Raw genomic sequence first — 24335 nt, 5'->3', positions numbered from 1 at the left:
ATGTTAGCCTTGCTTTTATTATATTAAAATAGTGCAGATTGGACTCTAAGAAAAGTAACTCACCAGAATGATGATACCATTAACTCTATAGTAATTCTGATTTAGGGTGATTTTCACTATGCTGATGTCTTCTTCCCCAGTAGAAAGTAGAGGATTTTCATTGATTGCACACCATTATCTCCAAGGTTATTTACCTTCAAATATGTGATCTTTTTTCTTGATCCATAAATTATCATTCCTTTCTTACCGGTTTTTTCTTAATTTTACAATAAAATACTGGTTTCATAAAATAGACATTCACTGAAAAACAACTCACACACTCTAAAATTTTAAAATTTGATTCTATTTTCATATATTATAATTTGCTTTATTGCTTAAGCTTCTTAATATGCCTCAACAATATAATTTTTAATGACTATGTATGTTGTTTTATGGGAATAGGATTTATCAGAATCTCCTATTATTGATTCAATACATTTCTTTTTTTTTTTTTTGATTCAATACATTTCTGAAGTGAGTTCTTTGTATTTTATACACCTTTAATACACCTTTTGTTAAGGTATCTTAAGGGAGTTGCATGACTTTCATACAATGTTGGTATTTCTAAGTAATTCATGCAAAGATGTGATTGATAGGCTTTTTTCCATTGATAAAATGGTGTACTAATTTAGCATGCTGTAAATTTGGCCATAGGAGGGCAGTAGAGTGTAAGAAATATATTTTTGATCACATTATAAAGAAATGTTGAGTCTACAAAACTAACCATAAAATCACCATCTAGGATAAACTTTGCCTAATGTGACTTTTTCTTCTCTAGTTTTAAAGAAACTATATCACTTTCTTTTTTGTTTATAGTAGAGTGCTCTAAAGTGCGTTTATTGTTTTTGAGATGGCTAATGTGGTTCTCCCGAGTTACTTTAGGTGGCACTATGACCTTTAAGTTAGATAATTTTTATCTGTGGAAATTTGAAAACATGCATTTTGAAATCATTAAGACTTAAGGATGATTTCAGACTTTTGTGTGCAAGTGGAGAAAAAATAAGACATCAGATTTAGTGCATCTTCCCAGGTTAAGGGGTTATACACAGTTTATAAACTTAATCTAGATAAATATATGTATTTTTAAATGTACTTGCTTCAGGAGCTGTGAGGGATTGCTAGATTTCAGTTGCATTTCTAGCAACTAGTGTTGTCTTCATCAGATGTACACATAGTGTTTAATCAGCCAAGTTAGTTAACTTGATTAGGATTAGAGGTTAATAAGACTGGCTTCATGGATTGATCACAAATGGACTACTGCATGAGTTTAGACATTTTGGAAGTGATTTACTGGCCCTGAATGGGTCCAGACAAAGTAGTTAACATAGCAAAACGTATTCTTATTTGAAAATCAGCTAAGAGCATGTTCATCTTTGTGTAGGGTACCTTCTCTTTATTCATTAAGGATGCCCAGCAATTTCTTTTTTCACCTAGTAATGAAGTTCTTGTTTCACATTGATTATCTTTGTTTGACATAGGCAAAGCTAAAACCAAGGAAAATCGCCAGTCTATCATCAATCCTGACTGGAACTTTGAAAAAATGGGAATAGGAGGTCTGGACAAAGAATTTTCAGATATTTTTCGACGAGCATTTGCTTCTCGAGTATTTCCTCCAGAGATTGTGGAGCAGATGGGTGAGTTTAAAAAGGAAAATTTGGTAAAATCTTGTATTGTTTTTTTTTTTTTTTTTTAAGAATGCAATGAAATCTTTTTTTTTTCCCCCAATAATGTTTTGAAATTATTTTTTCAGGCCTGCCAGTGTTTTTGTGTTTTAACTTTTTATTTCTTAAAAAAAAAAAAAAGTTTTCTAAACAAGTTTTGAAGTATTAGAATTTTTTAAATTACATTTTAGTTTTATAGGGAAAATAAAATTATTTGTGGTTGCTTTATCTTATTGACTTATTTATTTAAGTATATTTGTGTGTGGACATATTTAGGAATTTCATTTTATTTACTTATTTATGAAAGGTCTTCTCTAGGGCATATTTCGAAATTTCACCTGACTCTAAACGTCACTGTGGATCAGATTTACCCTGCTGAATCATCATTATCTATTAACCGTGGGCATTATTTTACATTAGCTGCTACTTCTTTTTATTGTGCTGTTGCATTACCCAATTAGTATGTCTTCACAACTAGTAAATGGATTCTTGGCATGTTTTTAAATTAGGTAAGTTTGATCCAAAAAGACAAATGCAGGATATACATGGGAGTTTCCATATTGCATATAAAGAAATGTGTTATTCATTTATCATTTTCTTTTTGAAGGTTTATTTAATTTATCTGTAGACTGAAGTGGCTTTATTTGCTCTAGTGGAAATGCTGTCATGACTGTTTCATATCCATATCATAGGTCGAATTGGAATGTGAGCAATGGAATATCTGAGAAAGGAATTTATAACATAACAGCTTCTGGCAGACTATTAGTATAAAGTCAGAGTCTTCAAAAAACCTGAAGGAACATGAATATATTACTCCCCTCGCCTCCATCATTCTTTATCTTTACATGCTACTGGGAGATAAAAATATGGTGGGGAAAAGAACTGCTTTCTAGGCACTAAGTGCTTGGTTTTATTAGCTTCCTATTGTTGGTAGCTTCTCTGCCTGGCTGTTCACTCTGATAAATTACAGACACAGCACACACCTGTTCTCTGGGTAAAGGTCGAGTTTGGAGTTGGATTAAGAGAAAATGACAGAGACCCTCATCACCTGAGTTTTATACACCTTGAGATGGCAATAACATACTTTTCTACCTGAGAGATAACAAAGGCCAAGTCCATAAAAAACAATTTTAATTTGGAACATAGTATTAAAAAATGTGGTAATTCACTATCTTGGTAATGTGTGTTTTGAAGCACAGTAAGTCCATAAAGTTTTTTGATCAAGACATAGAAATGTTGTTTGCATGTATTTTGGGTATCAGGAGAGATAAAAAGGATAATTTTAAATATTCTAAGTTATTCTTGTGGTATATTTTTACTGGTTTTCAAGACTGAGCTCTGTGCAGAGTCTAATGATTCTGTTTCTTTGAACATTTATATTATCCAGCCAACGAGTAGAAAAAAATGGCCTCTGTACTAAGCCATATCTTTTAATTATATTGTAAATATTTTCTCACAGTTTGGAAGCTATCAAGTTATTCAGTTATTCAGATATGCATTTCCTGTTTGTGCATTATCCAAACCCTGCTCATTAGAGCCTCTTTCTGCAGTTGGGTAAATAATATGTAAAGGAGCAATGCTCATATTGGTCGATTTGTGACTTTTCTGGCTGTTGAAAAGCTTGGAATTAAGTCAAAACAGATTTGGAATTTTTGAGTGAATTTAATCTGTGTTTCTACAACCCATATTGAAATTAAATTATAATACTTTGTGTTTTGTTATGTCAACATGTTTTTTGACTAAGAACCATGAATTTGAATTTTGTTTGAGACTGCTACTATTTAGAACCTTTTTTGTGGATTTATTTTTCTGATATTTTTACACTAATTGGACAAAAATGAGTTTTATTCTTTAAACATTTTTTTTCTCTTTATGGCTTTTCACCATTAGGATGCATGTATTGGGAACCCTGGGTGGCGCAGCAGTTTAGCGCCTGCCTTTGGCCCAGGGCGCGATCCTGGAGACCCGGGATCGAGTCCCACATCGGGCTCCCGGTGCATGGAGCCTGCTTCTCCCTCTGCTTATGTCTCTGCCTCTCTCTCTCTCTGTGACTATCATAAATAAATAAAAATTAAAAAAAAAAAAGAATTAAAAAAAAAAAGGATGCATGTATTGTCAATTTGATTTAAAAAACAAAAAGTATAAAATTGTATTTGCTTTTGAGATAAATTGAAAGACATTACTTTATTCTGAATGAAGATTGTCAGTGTCATAAAGCTACATTTTTATGGTAAATGGCTGGGAAATAATTTTCTTGCTATGCATGTGTCATTCCCTATTTTACATTAGAGTTGTCTTTTTTCCTTTGAATTTGGGGGAATTACAGAGTAGAATACCTCATTGCAGTCCAAGAACAGTGGGGTTATAAAATTTTCATTAGCTTTGATAAAAGTATATAATAGATTGCTTACATTTGGATAGAATATAAAATACCCCTCTACACACACAAGTTCTTTTTGTATATATACCTTGTGTTCTTTTACCCTGCCAGGTGGGAACAAAATTAGCTGATTTTTTCCTCACTGTTTGTTAACTAAGTAGCTAAGTTCAACTGGGGATCTAACACTGGGTGTGATTATTTAAATCAATTAAAATGGAAAAAAAATAGTGATTAGAGAAGAATAATTTATGTAGGTTATGAGGCTGTTTTGGTTAAAGCAGAGAACTTTTGGCCTGAGACCAAATCATTGTGTTTATCACTGAGTCTAGGGTTATGTCTACTTTGCAAGTAGGAATCTTAACAAATGGATCTTTTTTAGCCTATGTATTAAAGTTGTAAGTTCAGAGTGATCAATTTAGAATTCTCTTCTCTCATTGTGTTTATGAGTGATAATTCTGCTTCTAGGTAATACAGTTCTTTCCTTTGTCTTGCCAAACTTCATGTTACTTTCCAGAATTAAGGATGTAGTTTAGAAACATGCAGAATGTTGCTGGTGAGATAGATGAAGACTAAAGGGCCAAACAGCATCACACAGTGATGTAAGAACATTCAAGGTCAGATGAGGTCACACACATGCAGTAAATGTCCTGGAGCACTTTCTGAGTCCCAGAGTAGAAGTGTGGGCATTATATACTGGTGTCTGAAAGTCTCAGCGAATAAACTCAGCATCTGATTGCCATCCTTGAGCACAGTAAAGTGTTAGCTGAAAGTATACCTCTGTTCGGACATTTACCACATTTACTCCCTTGCATGCAGTTTTGTAGAGAGTGTTAGGATAATTAATTGATTGATTCCCTCAATTCTCAGTTTTGGCTCTTTTGTTGACAAAGATAGAGATTCTATAAAGAAATTTCATTTTTCAGCATCCCTGGCAATTACCCCTAAGTTGTAAATGGTGGAGCAAGCAAACAAACAAAAACCTACAAACCTCTTCAAAGAACAGTGGAATAATTATTAAAGAATTAGCATCTTTTAATGTAGTTTTAGGACTAGGTTTACATGTATATAAGGAAAGGGACCTTGGCAGAAATTACCTGTTTTAGAGCTGAAAGCAAAAAGGTGTACAGACTGAAGGCCTCCAGCCTCATGCTGCCTTTTGGTGGTTCTGTACCTCGCAGGAATCCAGGCCACCTCGTGGAGAGGCGAGCCTCTGTGATGGTCTTGAGCCCCCCTTCTTTGAAACTGTTCTTTTTGGTCCCCTTCATGCCTCCCTCTTTAAGCCCATTTTCAATCTGTATTTTTAAGATTTCTTTTGAAATTCTAGAGGAAAGCAACTCTTTTCTGATACTGTAAGTGAAACTGCATTTACTCTGTGGAGTACAGCGCAGGGAAGATAAGGAGCCTCTCAATCACATGCAGACATCTTTCACATGCTAAGAATGGTACAAATAAAATACGGTGGAAGAAAGGGTGCTGAGGTTTTGTACTCACCATATTTGGGAGAGAGGGAGTTCTTGCTCAGATTAACATAAACACTGACACTCTTAAGATGCATTTTCACACCCCCACTCATGAGGAGAGATTGCAATTTAAATGGGGGTTAAGACATCTAGCCGAACTCCAGGGCTCTGTAAAAGGAACCCTAAGGCTAAAGAGCTTATCTGAAATTTGAAAAAAAGAAAAAAAAATGAAGCTTTCTGACATTCATCTTTTTTCCTTGTATTAGTCATAACTTGCTTTTCAGCTATATTTTAGGTTTTGAATGCCAACCTGACATCTGTTCAAGTCTGCCTGTAATTTATTACGAAAGGAAAAGAAAGCAGTTGCTCACTAGTTAGAGATGTAAAACTTCCCCCTTCTGCTTTTCCACCAAGTACTTATAGATGATGCTTGGATATGAAGAAGTAATAATTTACTAATTCTGACTTCATGTTGAGAAGTTTGTAAAGTAGTTTTTCTTTTTAATTAGAAGAAGAGATGGCTTATAACCATGTGATTTTCAAAAATCTCTAAAACAGCGTTTAGAGTTAAAGCACTAGAGCTAAATACCCTAAAAAATACTGTAAAAAATACTTTTTATAAGTTGAAATTTTTAATCATGAATTAACTCTTGCATTGGTTTTAATTTTTTAAGTAAAATTTACTTATATTTGGATAGGAATAATATAGTTATGCTGGTATCTCAGTCCAACCATATATAAAGTCAGCATTTTTTATTAATCGATTTTTAGAAATAAATCTTTTAAGGAGGCAGAGCTGTCTAGAGTCTAAGCTAATGGATTAAATTTGCTGGCAACTACAGGTGAGTTACAGATCAATAACTGGATCACTAGTCTAAGTTTGAACCTGAATGTCCAGCAGTAAGGAAATAAATAAACTATGCTACATGCTTTTTCCCTCATTATGGAAGGAATCCAGTGAAGCAAGTCTTAAAATGATATAGCTCCAAATATACAGACATGTTATAATAAAAAATACATGCATAAAACTGAAAGTTAAATGCATAGAGGTCTCTATGAACACACATTACATTGAAAAAACATTGTTTACTTATGTGAAAGGGAAGTTAGGAATGGAAATATAGGGAGATTTTTATTCTTTTACTCTCTATACTTCTGCATCTGAATGTTTTACTGTGATCTTATTTTTCTACTTGTGTAGAAATACGTGGCTCTTTCTCTCTTGTGGTAGCTTCACTGTCCACACAGGAAAGTAGCCTGAGAACAGGTGTGTCCCACATCCTTCATGAAGTTTCATTTTTTTCTTTTCTTTTTTCTTCATGAGGTTTCTATGGAGGAGAAGAGTGCGGGGGTGGGGGTGGGCGGTGGGGGGGGTAATGGGACCCCGGGGCTTTGATAGCAGCCTGTGACAGTGGGGAGTTAGAAGTACCTGTCCTTTTCCACTGAAAAGATAAAACCAGTTTCCTGATATGTAACAAACTACTTCCTCCTATTAACTTTTTTGCATTATAGTAATGAATATAAGTTGTTTGTATGCCCTGCAAATCATGAGAACATTTACATCCAGGCCTTTACGCAACTGTGGAAGCATGAGAGGGGAGAGTGGGATACAGGGACTTGAGGGAGAGCAGAGTTTCTGACATGTGAGGAACTGTGCTTGAATTTGCTCAGTCTTCACACCCTTTCCAAATGAGGAATCCAGCTCCCTTGACTCCTGACGTGAAGTGGTGGATGTTTCTCCCCCCTTTACTTAGATTGGTGGTGATGATGTTGATGACAATAGTAGCTAATACTCACATAGTGCCAGACACTGTTCTCAATTCTTAACATATATTAACTCACTCAGTTCTCACAATAACAGCCTTGTCAGGTAGATATTATATCATCCCCATATTATGGAGAAGGAAACTGAGTCTCTGAAAGGTTAAGTAAGTAGTCTAAGCTAAGTAGTGGAGTCAGATTTCAATCCAGGCAGTCCGGCCTCAAAGTCCAAACCATTAACACTTATCTTCTCTCATGAAATCCTATATACTATAAAACCACTAAAATGGGCCTTCTCAGTCCTACTTCTTGGGTCCTCTGAGGTAGTCTTTGAGGGAGCTAGAGCCAAGAGTTTTTCAACTGTGGCATCATTAGACATTTTTGGGCTGGATAATTATTTATTGTTTGGCACTGGTTGTCCTGTGCATTGTAGGGTGTTTAGCAGCATCTCTGGCCTCTACTTACTGGATGCGTGTGGCACTCCCCACCTACCCCTGGAGGTGAGAACCAAAAATATTTCCAGACATTGCCAAAACCGTCTCTGGGGGACAAAATCACCCTTGGTGATCTAGCACAACCCCCTGGTCACAGACAGAACTAGGACTAGAATTTGGTACTCCTGATTCAGGAACTGTTGAAGGAGGAGAAGGAAGTGACTTACTAAGTTTGTCTAGCTAGTAAGTAGCCAAGCTCAGGCTGGAAGTAGGATATGTGGTTCCAGAGTCTGATTTCTCTGCTGCCTCTCCAGATACTAGAGAGATGGAGCCAAGAATCAAGGAGTCAAGGAAGCCTTGAAGTTTAGGTCAAAGAATTTTTCCCCCAAAGATTTATTTATTTATTTGAGAGAGAATATGTACACACAAGCAGGGGGGAGGAGCAGAGGAAGAAGCAGGACCCCCTCTTACCCGCCCTGTGCCCCCCCCCGCCCCCCCCCCGCTGAGCAGGGAGCCTGATGTGGGGCTCTTTCCCAGGACCCCAAAATCATGATCTGAGCCAAAGACAGATGCTTACTTAATTAACTGAGCCACCCAGGCACCCCTAGATCAAAGGATATTTTATGATGAGTAAATAAGTGGCATTTTTGCCTTTCTTCCTTAATTAATTCTCAAAGAAATTTATAAAGTTTTCCATATAGAAAGGTTCTGAGAACTTAGACAAATGTAGGTTAGGAGGGTGGAAAGGAAGAGAGGAATTATTACTGAATGAAACCCTGAAGGTCTGCAGGTCTGGCCTCACCCCCCACCATTGCCTATATGCAGATATAAGTGTTCAGAAAATAGACTGCAGAAATCGGACTTCTGCATTTAGGTATTAGGACAACTTTCTAAACTGTTTAAGTTTTTCTAACCTCTCTGTCTCTGCTAATGAGTTAAACCACCTTCTCCTTCATCTTCCTCTTTGTCATCCTTTTCTTCCTCCCTGCTCCTCTTGCTTCTCTTCCTTCTCCTCCCCCACCACCTTTCTTCTTCCCCCTCTTTCTTTTCAAGATTAGCAGCATTTTCCAAAAGTCTCAGATTTTTTGTCATGGTGGGAGGGTATTGCCTGGAAATACAAAAATCTCTTTATCTGTTTAAGTTTTTAAATTTTGAGAAACTGTCCCAATTGAGATTTCTTAATTTTCTTATTTCTGGCAGATTTTCTGTAATTTAAATCTGACAAGAATCAGTGGACTTCTCTTGGCCTGGAGAAGTATAAGTGCTCAATATATGAGAGTAGATGAACTCTCTATAACACTAAGGTTTTTTATAAATTACCTTTCTAGTAACCGCATATATCCAAATTGTTGTGAGCTCAGAGACATGAAGCATTGGTTGTAGGACTGAATGTCTGATACTTAAGAAGTCTAGTCCGCTTTCTTCATGTGTTTTTTGGTACCTGTTGTAGCATTAATACAGGAAGGAAGTGATTGCTTTGAGTGTGTCAGCAGCTTTGTCTTAAGTTAACTGTCAACTTAGAGGTGGAGCATAAATGTTAAATAATCATTTAAAAGTTAAGCACTATAACCTAGCAAGTGATATCAGAAGTCAGTATCTGATAAAGTGCCAAATGAGTGGCACAGATGAAAAGTCCTATAGCAGTTTAAAGAGAGCCAGTCACTGAAGACTTCATGGAGGAGGTGGAGCTTGAATGAGTCCTTAAATGCTGAATCATTTTGGATAGGAGGAGAAAGAATGGTTGCCTATGCCCTGGGTAGAGTGACAGACTCAGCAAGGTATAGAAGTCAGAGCTTAGACCAGTCTAGCAGAGCTGTTGTTAAAAAGCAGAGAATTAGATTTAGAAGTTAGGTTGGGGTTGTATATAGAAAGCTGGGAATCAGGAGATGAAGACTTCTTTTTTTTTTTTTTTTTTTTTGGTAAATACTAAACCTGTTTGACCTTTAAGACAGATTCAGGTGCTTCTTCTTCTATGCTTTCCTAGTACCTTGTGGATACTTAATGTAGCTCTCTTCTTAATATACTATAATTATTCATTTGCATTACATTCATAAGGGAGAATTTCTCAACCTAAGCATTTTTTACATTTTAGGGTGGCTAATTCTTTGTTGGGAGAAAGGCCTGGTCCTGTTTGTTGCAGGCTTTTTAGCAGCATCTCTGGCGTCTATCCACTCAATGCCAGTAGTTCCCTGTCCCCTTCCCCTGTGTAGTGATCAAAAATGTTTCCCCTGAATGGCAGAATTGCCCTGCATTGAGCACCATGGCTCTAAGACCTTTGAAGGCATAATTATAATGTATTTTAATCCATGTGTTATCAACATCAAGGCTGTTATGGAATGTGGTCTATAGATCATTGCTGAACCATGAACCATTGTTATCAGTCCATGTTGAGATAAATATTGAAACTGAGAGTAAAAATTTAGAAACTTTCTTAGCAATTTAACATTGGCATAATGTTTTTTTAATTGTATTTTACAAAATATTGTTTAGAAACTTTTAAGGAAAAAACCTGGACCTTAGCATAGACAATTTGAGAAGTATTGCTTTATGTAAATATTTGCTAACTCAAATATTTACAACCCCAAGTTGTAAGCTCGAACTCACAACCCCAAGGTCAAAAATCACATGCTCCACTGACTGAGCCAGCCAGGCGCCCCTAAATGAATGAAATTTCTGAACAAATGATTATAGTGAGGAGTCATTGGAGAATTTTTAGCAGTGGAATAAGACAAAGTGAATGTTTTAGGATAGTTAATATGGTTATTCTGCGTGAAAGGATTGCTCTAGAGAAGAGATGAAAGGCTGCATAACCTGGGATACCAGCAGACTACCCAGTTGTGTGGTCCTTAGAACCTGGATGAGGGTGGTGGCAGTGGGGATGAAAAGGGAAGAAAAGACACGATAAAGATCACAGAGATGAAATTGGTAGAATTTGTGATTACTTATTGTGGGTGATGGAGTTGGAAGTGAGATGTCAGGTCTCACTGAGAAAATGTTAGAAATGAGAAGACCAGGAGGACCTGTTTGGGGGTGGAGAATATCACTGCACATATTTTCATTACCATGAAGAAAAACTAGAACCTGCATTGGGGATGATAGGAAGAATTACTGCTATTTGTATTTAGTGAAGGCTACCTTCGATCTTCATTATGTTTGAGAAGCCCTCTTGACCACTCTTTCTTGAAATATCCTTTTTACTTGGTTTCTCTCACTCGAAGGGCTTCTGATTTTCCTTCTACCTCTGGCTGTCCTTTTTGGGTTTTTTGTGTGTGTCTCCTTTAAAATGCTGGAGTTCTTCAGGAGTCTTAGATCTCTTCTATTCCTCAGTCTGAGATCATTCTCCCTAAAATTGATCACATCCACTTCTATCGCTGCAGTTATCTTTATGCCATCAACTCTCAAATATGCATACTTTATCTCAGTCTCAGTTTAAAACTCTGGACTTTTATCAGCATAACCTGTTGTCTATCTTATGATCACACAGATAAGTTCAAAGTTAAACTCATTCAGCTCAAAATTAAACTTATTCAGCTGGCCCCTCCATCTTCTGTAAACATGCTCCTACTTCTGTTTTCTATCTTAGGCAGTGCTCTAGCTGAGCTAGAGCTGGGCACTTTCTCTCTAACTGTCCTCTCTCCCGCTCCTCTACTTCTAGTCATAGAACAGACCATCAGCACTGCAGTCTCTTGCTGTCTCAGGTCCACCCAGTGTTTCCATCTCCCCCAACTTCTGCCTTCCTTAGGGCACCATTACCTGCATTGCCCCTGGGCCTTCAGCCTTGCCCTTTTGTAGTCCATTCTCCACACTAACTGGAATGATTTTTATAAAAAGGCAAGTCTGATCCTGTCACTCCACTGGTTAAAACTCCCCAGTAGCTCTCCTTAACTCCCTCCATGGTTTGCAAACCCTATGTGTTCTGGCCCCTGCCAAACTTCCCCTCTTCCTGCAGCCTCTGCCCCTCCTCCATGCTCTGGGTTCCACCCAGCCTGTTCTATTTCAGTTCCTTTGAGGGTCATGCTACTGTCTCTTACCTGTGGACCCCAGGGACAGTTCACAATCTTTTTATTCTGTTTCTGCTCATCCTCACTATCAAACACTCTATAGAGGTGGTTGGTTGGTATGATTCTGTTGCCTAAGGTGCTCTTATAGCTCTGTGAGAGGCAAAAATCTTTAATCCATTGCCTTTAACCAAATGTTTATAGATCTATTTCCTTATCTTAAACTTTTGTTGGCTGTTGAAAATAGTTAACGCCTTAGATTATCCTCTTAGAGTGTTTGGTAATTATCCATTTTGAACAGTGTTTGTTGATAAGGTAGTCAAGGGGACACTTCGAAATATTTTTTCCTTATTTGTGAATTCATACTTTGGCTGATTTATATTTACTTTTTATCACATTCCATCAGAGAGGAGTTGATAAATACCACTTCTATAAATCTTGTCAGTTTCTTATATGTGAATACTGATTTAGAAAAACGACTATCTTGATATAGAATGTTGGAAGAAAAGAGATGGAAGAAAGAATTAGCAATAATGGTTAGCAAAAAGCTGCCCGGCACTTAATACAAGAATTATTTAGGAGAGTACTTCTACCATGATTCTAAAGAGACTTTTCTTAGAATTCCATATGACTGCTACGTGGAGCAATATACCTTTGATAATATGTTCATAAATTTAAAAAACCTGCAAGAAACTTGGGTTTTGCTTTATTCTTTTTAAATAACATGATATTCTTTCAAGTTTTTTGAAGAAGTTAGTAGTAAATCCCTTCCATATACCATTTTCCTAATACTGTAACATTTGACATTGAAAGTTACTGTAGATAATGTATTCAGTACTCAAAGATTCCCTATATTTGTGGCTTTGAGTTCTTTATTAACACATTAGGCTCCCACATGGTATCTTTTCTTTGGGGAGGAGATAGTTTGAGTTCTGTTCCTGTTCCAGAGTGACTAGAAACTAATACATAAAGATATACATATCTGTAGCTTGAACTTCTATGCTATTTATACATGTATTTACTAGAATTTATCCACGATGACATAATTTTTTTGGAAGTGCTTTGATTTTTAAAAATCTACCTAGAATCCTATCATGAGGGAGAAAACTTAGCAAGACTTAAGAGCCTTTTGATAATGAATGGTTACTACAGGATAAACCTGTAATTAGAATGCTGCCAAGCCACACATTAGATATATTCCGTCAAATCTCAGATATACGTAGGAGAATTATCCAGACTGCTGACTATTAGCACATTCCAGGGACATTTCTGTGCTGATCCACAATTGCATTTTTGCCTGATGCTTTTCCTGTATTATTGGACTTTTTCTACAAAACTTCTCTTGATTGATTCCTCTTGCTTTTCTGTCTGCTACCTGATTATTTGACTTCTGGAACTCCTCATTTAGACAACCAGTTGTGGCTCTGATGAGCTTAGACAAAGAGAGATAGGGAAGACATACTTTACTTGAGTTATAGACTCTGTAGTCTCTTTCTCTGGCTGGAGAAGGCTGCCCATATGTGATAATAAATGATAGAACTCAATTGTTCAAAACTTAGATTTGTTTTAGAAGTAGTAATGGCTCCAGGTGGGACGCCATGGCCACACAAGGAGAGAAAGATGACAGTTTCTTACCACAGACAAAAGATTGAATCCTTTACTTCATTTTATCTAAAAATGAATTTTTAAAAAGTTGAATGGGGATCCCTGGGTGGCGCAGCGGTTTGGCGCCTGCCTTTGGCCCAGGGCGCGATCCTGGAGACCCGGGATCGAATCCCACATTGGGCTCCCGGTGCATGGAGCCTGCTTCTCCCTCTGCCTGTGTCTCTGCCTCTCTCTCTCTGTGACTATCATAAATAAATAAAAATTAAAAAAAAAAAGTTGAATGGGTTGAATCTGATTCAAGTATATAGAAATGTCATACCTTGACAGCAGCAACTGAGGACAGAAAGCAAAAGGGGCAAAATAGTGTCTGCAGATGACATTTGCTCAAAAGGATTGTTCCCCATTTTGCATTATCTAATACTCCTCTCTATGAGATAACGACCAATAGACAGTATATCTACAAATATGATAGATTTAAGTACATTAAGGTAGCTATATATTTGAATCAGAATTAGACCAGGTTAGAGTAGGATACCTTAGAAATGATCTAGTCTAAAATTTTCCAAATTTACTTAAACTTGTTATATACACATAAAGACACAACTATTAATACTCCAAGGAAATACCACGTTGGAGAAACACTGACTTTTGTTCATGTCATTCTTATTTTGTAGATGAGGACATTGGGCCTCCAGAGAGTAAGCAGCATATTTAAGCTAAAGTCACAGAAAGAGGGGCTAGAATCCAAATTGCCTTACTCCCAGGCTGGTACCCTTTAGGCTTCTTGATTCAACCACTGAAAATGATTTGATTTATTACTAGATTTTTTATTCCAAATTTCATAAGTCGGATGTGAAGCCATACTTCCTATTCTCTAGAATAAGCTTCATTAGTTTTGGAATCTGAATTTGATTCAGAAAGCCCCTTCCTGCCTATAGATCACTTTAGGTTCTCTGGTGGGCCTGGAAATTCCAGAGACAGTACTTTTTATTTTTTTTATTTTTATTTTTTTTTAAAGATTTTATTTATTTATTCATGAGAGACACAGAGAGAGAGGCACACCAGCAGGCTCCATGCAGGGAGCCTGATGTGGGACTCGATCCCGGGACTCTAGAATCACGCCCTGGGCCAAAGGCAGGCACCAAACTGCTGTTGAGCCACCCAGGGATCCCTGAAACAGTACTTTTCAAAAAAAAAATCTCATCATCTTCCTGGCTTTTATAGGGTCTTTTAGATCTCTCATATCTAAGATATCTGTTTATAAAAATACTTTTACTAGTTCTTTTAATAGAAACACATCTATTAGAAACATAGAAACACATCATTTCAAAAATACACATAAGTAAAAAGACGTGTAATTACTCAGTGTAAAAGAAAATACCTGAAAACTATTATTAATATCTGGAGTATATAATTTTACTAATTTTACTTTGTATATGTATACACACATATGTATATATGTATATATGTATTATGGAGGGGGACAAAAATGTGTTTTACTCTTCTTTAACCTCTTTTCCTCCACTCAGTAATGAAGTTTTTCTTAAATATTCTATAATTTTCTTTATTTTATAGAATGATAATGCCATGGTTTATTTAATCAGTCCACTACAATTAGACATATAAATATATTTACTTTTTCACTATTATACTCTATGTTGTGACAAGGACCCTTGAAGCTGAATATTTTTTGCATGTCCATATTTATTTAGAACAAATTCCTGGGCAGCCCTGGTGGCTCAGCGGTTTAGCGCCGCCTTCAGTCCAGGACGTGATTCTTGAGACCCGGGTCAAGTCCCATGTCAGGCTCCCTGCGTGGAGCCTGTTTCTCCCTCTGCCTGTGTCTCTGCCTGTGTGTGTGTGTGTGTGTGTGTGTGTGTGTGTGTGTGTGTGATGAATAAATAAAATCTTTAAAAAAAAAATCGGACAAATTCCTGGAATTGGAATTGCTGAATTAAGGAGCATTCCCAAGTTAAACCCTTTTTTCATGCACTGCCAAATTTAGACTTCCTTCTTAAAAAGTCAAGATGTTATAGATGAAATTGATCACTAAATAGGTTCTCTGCAAGAGAGAGAGAAATGTAAGAACCATAATGGGTTATTGAGAAACTGATGGACAAGGTGTCAAGAGTTTTGGAGCCTACTCTTAGATTTGTCATTGACCAATTGTATGATTCTTTAGTGTCATTCCTTCACTAGTAAAAAGGGGAAAATAGACTAGATGTAGAAATGTTTCTGGAACTACTACATATGAATGCCTCATTTTAGTGAGATATGAAGTCTGCACATAGACTCTGTCAGGGAAGCTCATCCTTCAAGTTTCAGCTTGATTACCTTCTCTGGAAGATCCCTCACATATCTTCCCAGTAGAAGCAATTGTTTTCCTCTTTGGCTTTTCTTAGCCCTTTATCTGTTTTGTTTCTATATAGTTGTGTCTTTGATTTTTAATATTAAGCTACTTAGCCAAAGGCCATTTTATCTCGTTAAAGAACTCAGCTTAGCCTATTTTGGGGGTATCTAATGGATATTCAGTAAATATCTATGGGAGTTGAGAGTGATACATAGGTCTCCATGTCCCCAGCCTATGAAAGCAAAGTGCTTAGCCTCCTTAGCTGAGCATTGTCTTTTTCCTCTCTGAAGAGCTCACCATGTTTCTTCACTTTTGGCGGTTATTCTAAAGTGTCTCTCCTTCTGATGCCACTTCTATTTAGTAACACAATGGTTCTCAGTCTTTGGAGTCTATCAGAATTTCAGGGAGGGGGATCCCTGGGTGGCTCAGCAGGGATCCCTGGGTAGCTCAGCAGTTCAGCACCTGCCTTTGGCCCAGGGCGTGATCTTGCAGTTCTGGATCGAGTCCCATGTCCGGCTCCTGGCATGGAGCCTGCTTCTCCCTCTACCTGTGTCTCTGCCCGCCCCCCCCCCAATCATGAATGAATGAATGAATGAATGAATGAATAAATAAATAAATAAATAAAATCTTTAAAAAAAAATAATTTCAGGGAGTTTAAAAAAAAATACCCAGAAATGAATTTCCAGGTTCTCCCTTAGGTCCGCTGAACGTGAGTCTCAGGCAGAGCTGACACCCAGTGCCACCAGTAGCTGAGCTGTCCCTACAGTGCTTGCTCGGCATCAGGCAGATTGATGTTCAAGTTCTGGCTATCTTGTTTACCAACTGTGTCTCCCGGGGAAAGTCATGTTACTACTCTAAGTGGCAATGCCTTATCTGCCAAAAGAAGGGTAAAAGTAATATGTAGCTGACAGGGCTTTTTAAATGAATATAGAAGAGAACCTACTAAAGTGCTTAGGACAGTGCTTCTAGTAGCTACAGTTCCAGCCTCAATCTTTCACTTCTTGGGTTCTGTATGTATTAATTACTTATTCATTTCTTTTTCAAATAACATGTTTTTCTAACTCTTAGAAGCTAGTATGCTCAGAATGGAGGTTTAATAATTCCATTTCCTAAAGGTAATATTTCATGTGAATTTATTCATTCCTTTAAATCAAGCATTTAGTGGTAATTCTTAGATTACCTTTACTATATATAATATATCACTGTATCTCAAAAAGCTGTCACTATCCCCCATTAGAATTCTTACTGAGAGGCCCTTGGGTGGCTCAGTCGGTTAAGCATCTGACTCGATCTCAGCTCAGGTCTTGGTCTCAGGGTTGTGAGTTTGAGCCCCATGCTGGGCTCCGAGCTGTGTGGAGTCTACCCAGAAGGAAAAAAAAAAAAAGATTTCTTACTGAAATGAATTCTTGAAATTTTCAAAATTTTGTTACATTTATTAAACATGTTTTCTCATCCTACGCATAGTTATCTCTTCCCAGTTACCTTTATTTTCTAGGTCCTTGGAATCATGTGGTTTTTTTTTTCCCCTTTTTCCTTTGCTTTGCATACAATTTTTTTTTTTAATTAAGACTCTTTTTTTTTTTAACATCAATTTTAGGCCCATGGCAAAAGGGAGGGGAAAATACAGAGATTTTTCCATATACCCCGTCCCCATACAAGCATGGCTTCCTCCATCATCAACATCTACCAGATGGTATCTTTGTTATAACTGAACCTACACTGATAGATCATAATCACCCACGCTGTAGTTTACATTACTATTTACCCTTGGTATTATACATTCTGTGGCTTTGGAGAAATGTATAATAACATATATCCATTTTGCGGTATCATACAGAATATTTTCACTGCTCTAAAAATCCTCTGTGCCCTCTCCCCCTATCCCTGGCAATCACTGATCTTTTTACTATCTGCTTAGTTTTGCCTTTTCCAGAATATCATACAATGTAGCCTTTTCAGATTGACTTCTTTCACTTAGCAATATGCATTTAGGGTTCTTCCATATCTTGTCAAAGCTTGATAGTTCAATTCTTTTTAGTGCGAATTGTGTTCCCTTGTCTGGATGCACCACCACAGCTTATTTATTCATTCACCTACTGAAGTGCATCTTGGTTGCTTCCAAGTTTGGGTAGTTATGAATAATGATGAATAAAGCTCCTATAAACATCTGTGTGTAGCTTTTAGCATGGATGTAAGTTTTCAGCTCTTTTGGAGTGCAATTGCTGGATCCTATGGAAAGAGTATGTTTAGTATTGTCTTCCAAATGGAAGCTATCTTCCAAAATGGCTGTGCCATATTGCATTTTCACTACGAACGAATGAGAGTTCCTGTGTTCCATATCCTCATCAACATTTGATGTTGTCAATCTTATGGACTGGGGCCATTTTAATAGGTGTGTAGTGGTATCTTGTTGCTTTAATTTGCATTTCCCTGATAACATATGATGGTAGGGCATCTTTTCATATGCTTATTTGCCATCTGTATATCCTGTTTGGTGAAGTGTGTATTAAGGTCTTTGGCCCATTTTTAAATTGGGTTGTTTCCTTATTTTTGAGTTTTAAGAGTTCTTGGTATATTTTGGTACATAATCACTTGTGCCTTTTGCAAATACTTTCTCCCAATCTGTGGCTTGTCTTCCTATTCTTTTGACACTTTCACAGAGCAGTTTTTTTTTTTTTTAAGATTTTATTTATTCATGAGAGACAGAGAGAGAGAGAGAGGGGCAGAGACACAGGCAGAGGGAGAAGCAGGCTCCATGCAGGGAGCCCAATGTGGGACTTGATCCTAGGTCTCCAGGATCAGGCCCTGGGCTGAAGGCGGCGCTATATTGCTGAGCCACCGGGGCTGCCCCACAGAGCAGTTTTTAATTTTAACAAAGTCCAGCTTATCAATTATTTCTTTCTTGGATCATGCTTTTGGTGTTGTATCTAAAAAACCATTGCCATACCCAGTGTCGTCTAGGTTTTTTTCCCCTATGTTGTCTTATAGAAGTTTTATAGTTCTGTGTTTTACATGTAAGGCTGGGATCCATTTTGTATTAGTTTTTTGTGAAGGATGTGAGGTCTGTGTCTGGATTCTTTTTTTTTTGCATGTGGATGTCCAGTTGTTCGAGCACCATTTGTTGAAAAGACACTCTTTGCTTTGTTGTATTGCCTTTGCTCTTTTGTCAAAGATCACTGGGCTATATAATTTGTGTGTGCATGCTTTTTTTAATCTACTATTGAATACTCTAATATTTCTTCTGCTTTGTTTTCTGTAACATTCCTTTTGTATTTTTATATAGCTTCAGGAAATCACACTTGAACTATAAGCGGTAGCCTCCTTATTGTCTTTGTAGCCTTCAGTCTCTTTTTTCCTTCTCATCCAGGAATATTTATTTCAAAGCTCATTCTCTTTGCAAAACTAGCTGGTTCTGTCAGAGAATCTCGAGGGAATTCTAGAAACAGCATTGTAAGGGATCTTAAATATCATTGAGTTCACATACTTTTGTTTGAATTTTCTCTCCATTTTTGCTAAATAGCTTCCGTCAAGTTCCTTAGTCTAAGCTTGGATTCCTGCAGTGACAGGGGACTCATTCTCTTTGAATGTCGCAATCCATTTTTGGGATAACTGCATGTGAGACTTCTGTACTTTACAGTGAGATGTGTATCCTTGTTGCTTCTACAAGCTTTAGTTCTCTCCCCTAAGACTCTATAGAACAAGAATGCTTCTCCTTCCTAATGAATACCTTTAAGGCATATGAAGAGAGCTGTTCTGTCCAGACTAATGTCCTGCAAGATTCATCTTTTTGCTAAGCTAAAACTCCCAGCTTGGTTGGTTCCTCCAGCCAGTCCTTTTAGAATTTATTTTCAGCCCTTTACCATCCTATTCACATTTCTCTGAACTTTAATATTTATTTGTATTCTCCTTAAGTTATGATACCTGGAAATCAGTGGTGTCCTCCAAGTGTCTCCTCTTTTCTAAAATAGACCAGAACTCTCCATCCTTTGTTCAAAACTTCAGTCTTCTTTTAATGCACAGTGGAATTGCATTAACATTTTTGACATCCATATTCTATCTTGGATTCTATCTCATGTTGAATTACTATTGAGTAAAACCCCCAAATCACCTCTCACAAAAACCATACCTCCCCCAGCTGTACTTAGTTAAAGAAATCTTAACATTTATTCTTGATAACTTGTTAAGTAGAATAGTTCTTTGGTGTTCTACAGCTACAACCTGTCAAGGAATAAAAAATGTGTACTGAGTTCTCAGCTTATTATTTAATTAAGGCTATAGAATATATATACTAAATAAGATAAAAACCTTAGAACTCTTAAAAATGACTTAATATAGTATCAGTTGTTAACTATGAATGGTTCTCAGTGTTCTCTGGCCTGCATTAGACTCACCTGGGGACAGGGTCACTTTCTTCAGCTCCACTCCAGGCTTAATGAATTCAAATTTCTAGGAGTGGTGCCTGAAAATCTGCATTTTAACAGGCTGCATTGAACATTGGTGCATGTTAAAGCTTGACTACTAACTGTAAGTGTTGGAGAATAGAACGTAAGATGTGAGGTGACATTGACATAGTCAGATGTGACATGGTTAGGTGGCATTTCTTAAGGAGGTGATTTCTGAGGAACAGAAGAACATGAACTTGATAGAGTATGTAGAAGTTCCAGGTATAGGAAAAGAAAGAATAAGTTGTCTGCTAGAGAAAAGATATTTGCTAGTCTGCAGCAGATGCCTTATAGAGAGAGCAGCAAGTAAAAAAAGTTGAAAGCTAAGGAAGAGAGCGAAGAAGAAAGAGAAAGCTGTAAAATTCTGAAACCAATAAGAATACATCCTGCCAGATGGCAGCAAGGCAGGACCTGCCATAGTAGAGGCATGATCTTTGTCATCAAGAATTCATGAAATACCAGGCCACACCCTAGGAGGGAGTGTAGAAGGGTGGGGGTGTCAGCAGAGATTAGTTTGGAGAGTTGCTACACATACCCCATCTTTAGTTCTAGGCTATCTAATGAGAAGATCTATATTAAATCTCAGTTGACTAATTTGGATATAGACCAGTCAGGTGGTAGACATCACACAGCTGCTTGGTGCTCAGGGCGTAGGCCTTTTTCACTTTATCGTAACGGAACTCAAAGTGTTCTTAAGAGTATTTTAAAGTTGGCAGGGCACAGCAAGTTGCTGCTAGACAGAATGATACCCATGGATGATCAGAGACCTGACTGGCCAAATGGGGTCAGGAGTGAGTTTTTAGTCTTAAATATTTCATTTCCTCAAATATTTAGTAAGTGCACAGCTCAGCAAATGCAGATGATAGCCTGTGTTAGATGCTGATTGGCAGTCTTTGAAACAAAGAAATAAAAAAACAGGGCTCCTGTATTATGAGTTGATGGAAGTGATGCTCCAAGTCCACACTGCATGGCTGGAAATTCAAAACTATTTCTTTAAGTAATCATCATACTAGTAAAACGATGAGTTGGATGGAACTAAGAACATAGTCATGATTCTAGGAGAAGCTGAATTGTGCAAACTTTAAAACAAAAGATCAAATATTAACATCAGCTTTTTTTTTTTTTAACATCAGCTTTTGATTGTATTTTTGCAAGTTTAAAAATAAGCATTCAAGTCTGGTTTGCACAACTGCAGAGAGAAGCTTGCAAGACGTGTGAATATGTCCTGACTTGCCACTCGTCTGTTGATAGTCTCCCTCTTAAGCAAACATGGCAGATTTGTCGGCATTTGAACTGGAAGCTACCTGGACTTCCCCCTTAAATATCAGCTGTCGTTCAAAACCCACTTTATACTTTCTCTCTTTACAGATCATGTTGTCCACGAAATGAATTAAACACTCCTTACCATGATGCTAATTTGACAGAGATCACTTCTAATATATTATCATTCTGTTCACTCTTGTGTAAAATCGATGTGTTGTTGTTGCTTTTATATATAATTTTTCCTCTTTCAGATACCTAAAAGAGACTGACAGTTCTTCCTCAATGTAGCTTGCCTCTGATATCACCTCAGGAAAACAAAGAAAATTCACTGCTTTTTAAAATGAAATAGCCTAGCAAACATGCTTGTCACTTTTTTGGGATGTTGTTTTATAAGACTATAAATAGCAAACATTACTGTTTATTCATTTTAGTGCAGTGGTATGGTTATATGTTTTTCATAGAGCTATTTTAAGAAGAGAGGTTATAATTAGCATATTAGATATCTTATATTTTCATGTATCATTTTCATCAGAGGGCTGGATAAGCCTTATAGTGGATAAGGTCATCTTTGATTTAGACTCTCAGATCAGAAATAATTTCAAGTTATTTGTAGCATACACCTTACAGCCTCTTGAAGTTGTCCCCACCAAGATTTGTATGATTATAGTCACTGGATACCAACACCTGGGGCTCAAACAGTATTCCAAGTTTTATGCATTGCTGAAGAATTAATTGCTAATTCAACTGAAAGAGAGAAGTGAGGTGGGAAGGCATAACATGCTAATCTACCTCAAATGTAGAGGCAAAGGGTAGGTTATGGTCATCTAGGATGGCAAATTTGCTTTTGGATGAAGTACCCAGAAATAGCCTCAGTTCCTCCCAGTAGCACCAAATTATTGCAGATGAGTGCCAGCAGAGCAGGGTGTGTGCTCCCTGAGAGAGGGAAGTGGCAGCTAGGGATTATGACAGTAGTTATGTTGGAGAAACACAGGGGACTTTGGAGAAGAAATATGCTTATGGTAGAACTAGGAGTGGAGGAGATAGAAAGATATATACACATGGAACTGATAATCATGGTAGCTTGGTTTATGTGGATGAGCTACGTGTTGATCCTAAATGAGCTTGGAAAACTTGAGACATAGGTATGAATAGACTCTGCCTGAGGCATAAGGGAAGTAGGTAGAATTGACTCTGATAGTAATCCACCTGGAAGCCATGGAGAATCCTGACTTACTGAAACACTCGTGAAATCTTTGTGAAACTGCTGTGATCCAACTCATTTACTGCTGTGCTCATTTGGAGCTTGAATCCATCAGCAAAATATATACTATCATTTGCAATGTTCAGGTGACAGTAGTGTCAGATAAGGGACCACAGTTGGCAGTCTCAGAATTCCATAAGCAAAATAGTCATTTATTTTCAAGCTTTACAGGTCACCTAGCAATGATATAATTCTCAGAGAACAGCTGGGAGTCTGGTTGCATTTCATTGCTCATCTCCAACAAGATGGTAAAGTATAAGCTAGTTATTAATTAATAGCCAGTATTTATGAGCTCTTACTATATGCCAGCACATATGCTAAGTGCTTTATGTGTGTTATATTTAATCCTCATACTAACCTTCTGAGGTAGTTGCAGTTATTATCTCTAGCTAGCAAAACTGAAAAACCAGAATTTGAAACCAGGCAAGCTGAGTCCAGAGCCCACGATCTCAACAATGTATATAAAACAATTCATTTAATATAAAGATTGTCTTTTATTCTGAGATTACATCCATCCTACCTTTTGATATGAAAATATATGTCTTTTTATGAAATGGTGGTGTTAGGAGGTGTCAGATTTGATTTTGTTGTTACTGTTTAAGAAATCTTTACCTTGCAAAATAGGGGATCCCTGGGTGGCGCAGCGGTTTAGCGCCTGCCTTTGGCCCAGGGCGCGATCCTGGAGACCCGGGATCGAATCCCACGTCGGGCTCCCGGTGCATGGAGCCTGCTTCTCCCTCTGCCTATGTCTCTGCCTCTCTCTCTCTTTCTCTCTGTGACTATCATAAATAAATAAAAATTAAAAAAAAAAAAAAGAAATCTTTACCTTGCAAAATAAAAACTAAGCAACCCATGACAACAATTCTCCCCCTTTTAAAAAAATAAAAGGCCTAAAAGTTTGTGAAAATCAAAGTCTGAGAACCAGTACTCGGAAAAGTAAGACTGTTAGTAATTTTTAATGTTCTCTAGGACTTTTCACTCAATTTATTTCCTAATGCGTTTAATCCAATCAATCCTCATCTGTCTGGCACCTGACCACAAATCATATGTTCGTCCTTTGGACAAATACCTATTGTGAAACATAATTAAAATGCAGTTTTGTGGTTCATATTCTAGGAAGTTGTTAAAAACTCTTTATGACAAGTAGTCTAGAATAAGGTACAAGCAAGCCTTGTACTATAAATGCTTTACTGAATGTATTCTTACAGTGAGGTTCCAGTGTCTCATTAACTTAAATCCTTAGTAAACAATGGCATTATCATTGGCTATGTTTATTTCTTGAGCATTTTATATTGTTCATACCTTTAGTGGTAGCTATTATATAATGATAGGGTTAATAAACATTAACCTTTTTTCATTGTCAGTAACATTTGGAGAACAAAATGAGAGAGCAAGAGTAGCCCTGCTAGAGAAGAAGGAACAGGGGAGCCAGATAAGAAGCTGACTTTCTTGCTGAGTGAAATCTTCAGCGTGTTTTATTTCTGTTATTCTGGACTTTGTTGTCCTCGCTAGTGATTTGTTCAATAATTTGTCTTCACAGTTCTTTAACTTCCTCATTTCCAGTAAATTTTCCTTCATTCCATCTCAGCAACCCCCTCTTTGGTCATACCCAAGGCTTCACTGTCTCCAGTAACCAACACTTCAGGAATCTCAGTATTAAGCATTCTGCTCTCCAGCCGCC

General features: G+C 37.2%; 1 protein-coding gene across 3 annotated transcripts in view; it reads left to right on the top strand.

The window, feature by feature from the left end:
- Positions 1–24335, top strand: part of NSF (N-ethylmaleimide sensitive factor, vesicle fusing ATPase) — a 145029-nt gene that overhangs the window by 39249 nt on the left and 81445 nt on the right. For all 3 annotated transcript variants that reach the window (XM_035721208.2, XM_049114627.1, XM_049114628.1), the window contains exon 8: positions 1518–1673. In XM_035721208.2, coding sequence (XP_035577101.1) covers positions 1518–1673 — 156 coding nt within the window. The remainder of the gene's footprint in view (positions 1–1517; positions 1674–24335) is intronic.

This window comes from Canis lupus, chromosome 9 (genome assembly GCF_003254725.2).
Source record: "Canis lupus dingo isolate Sandy chromosome 9, ASM325472v2, whole genome shotgun sequence".
NCBI lineage: Eukaryota > Metazoa > Chordata > Mammalia > Carnivora > Canidae > Canis > Canis lupus.
Note: the sequence above shows the minus strand (reverse complement) of the source record. Positions and strands in the feature narration are given on the sequence as shown.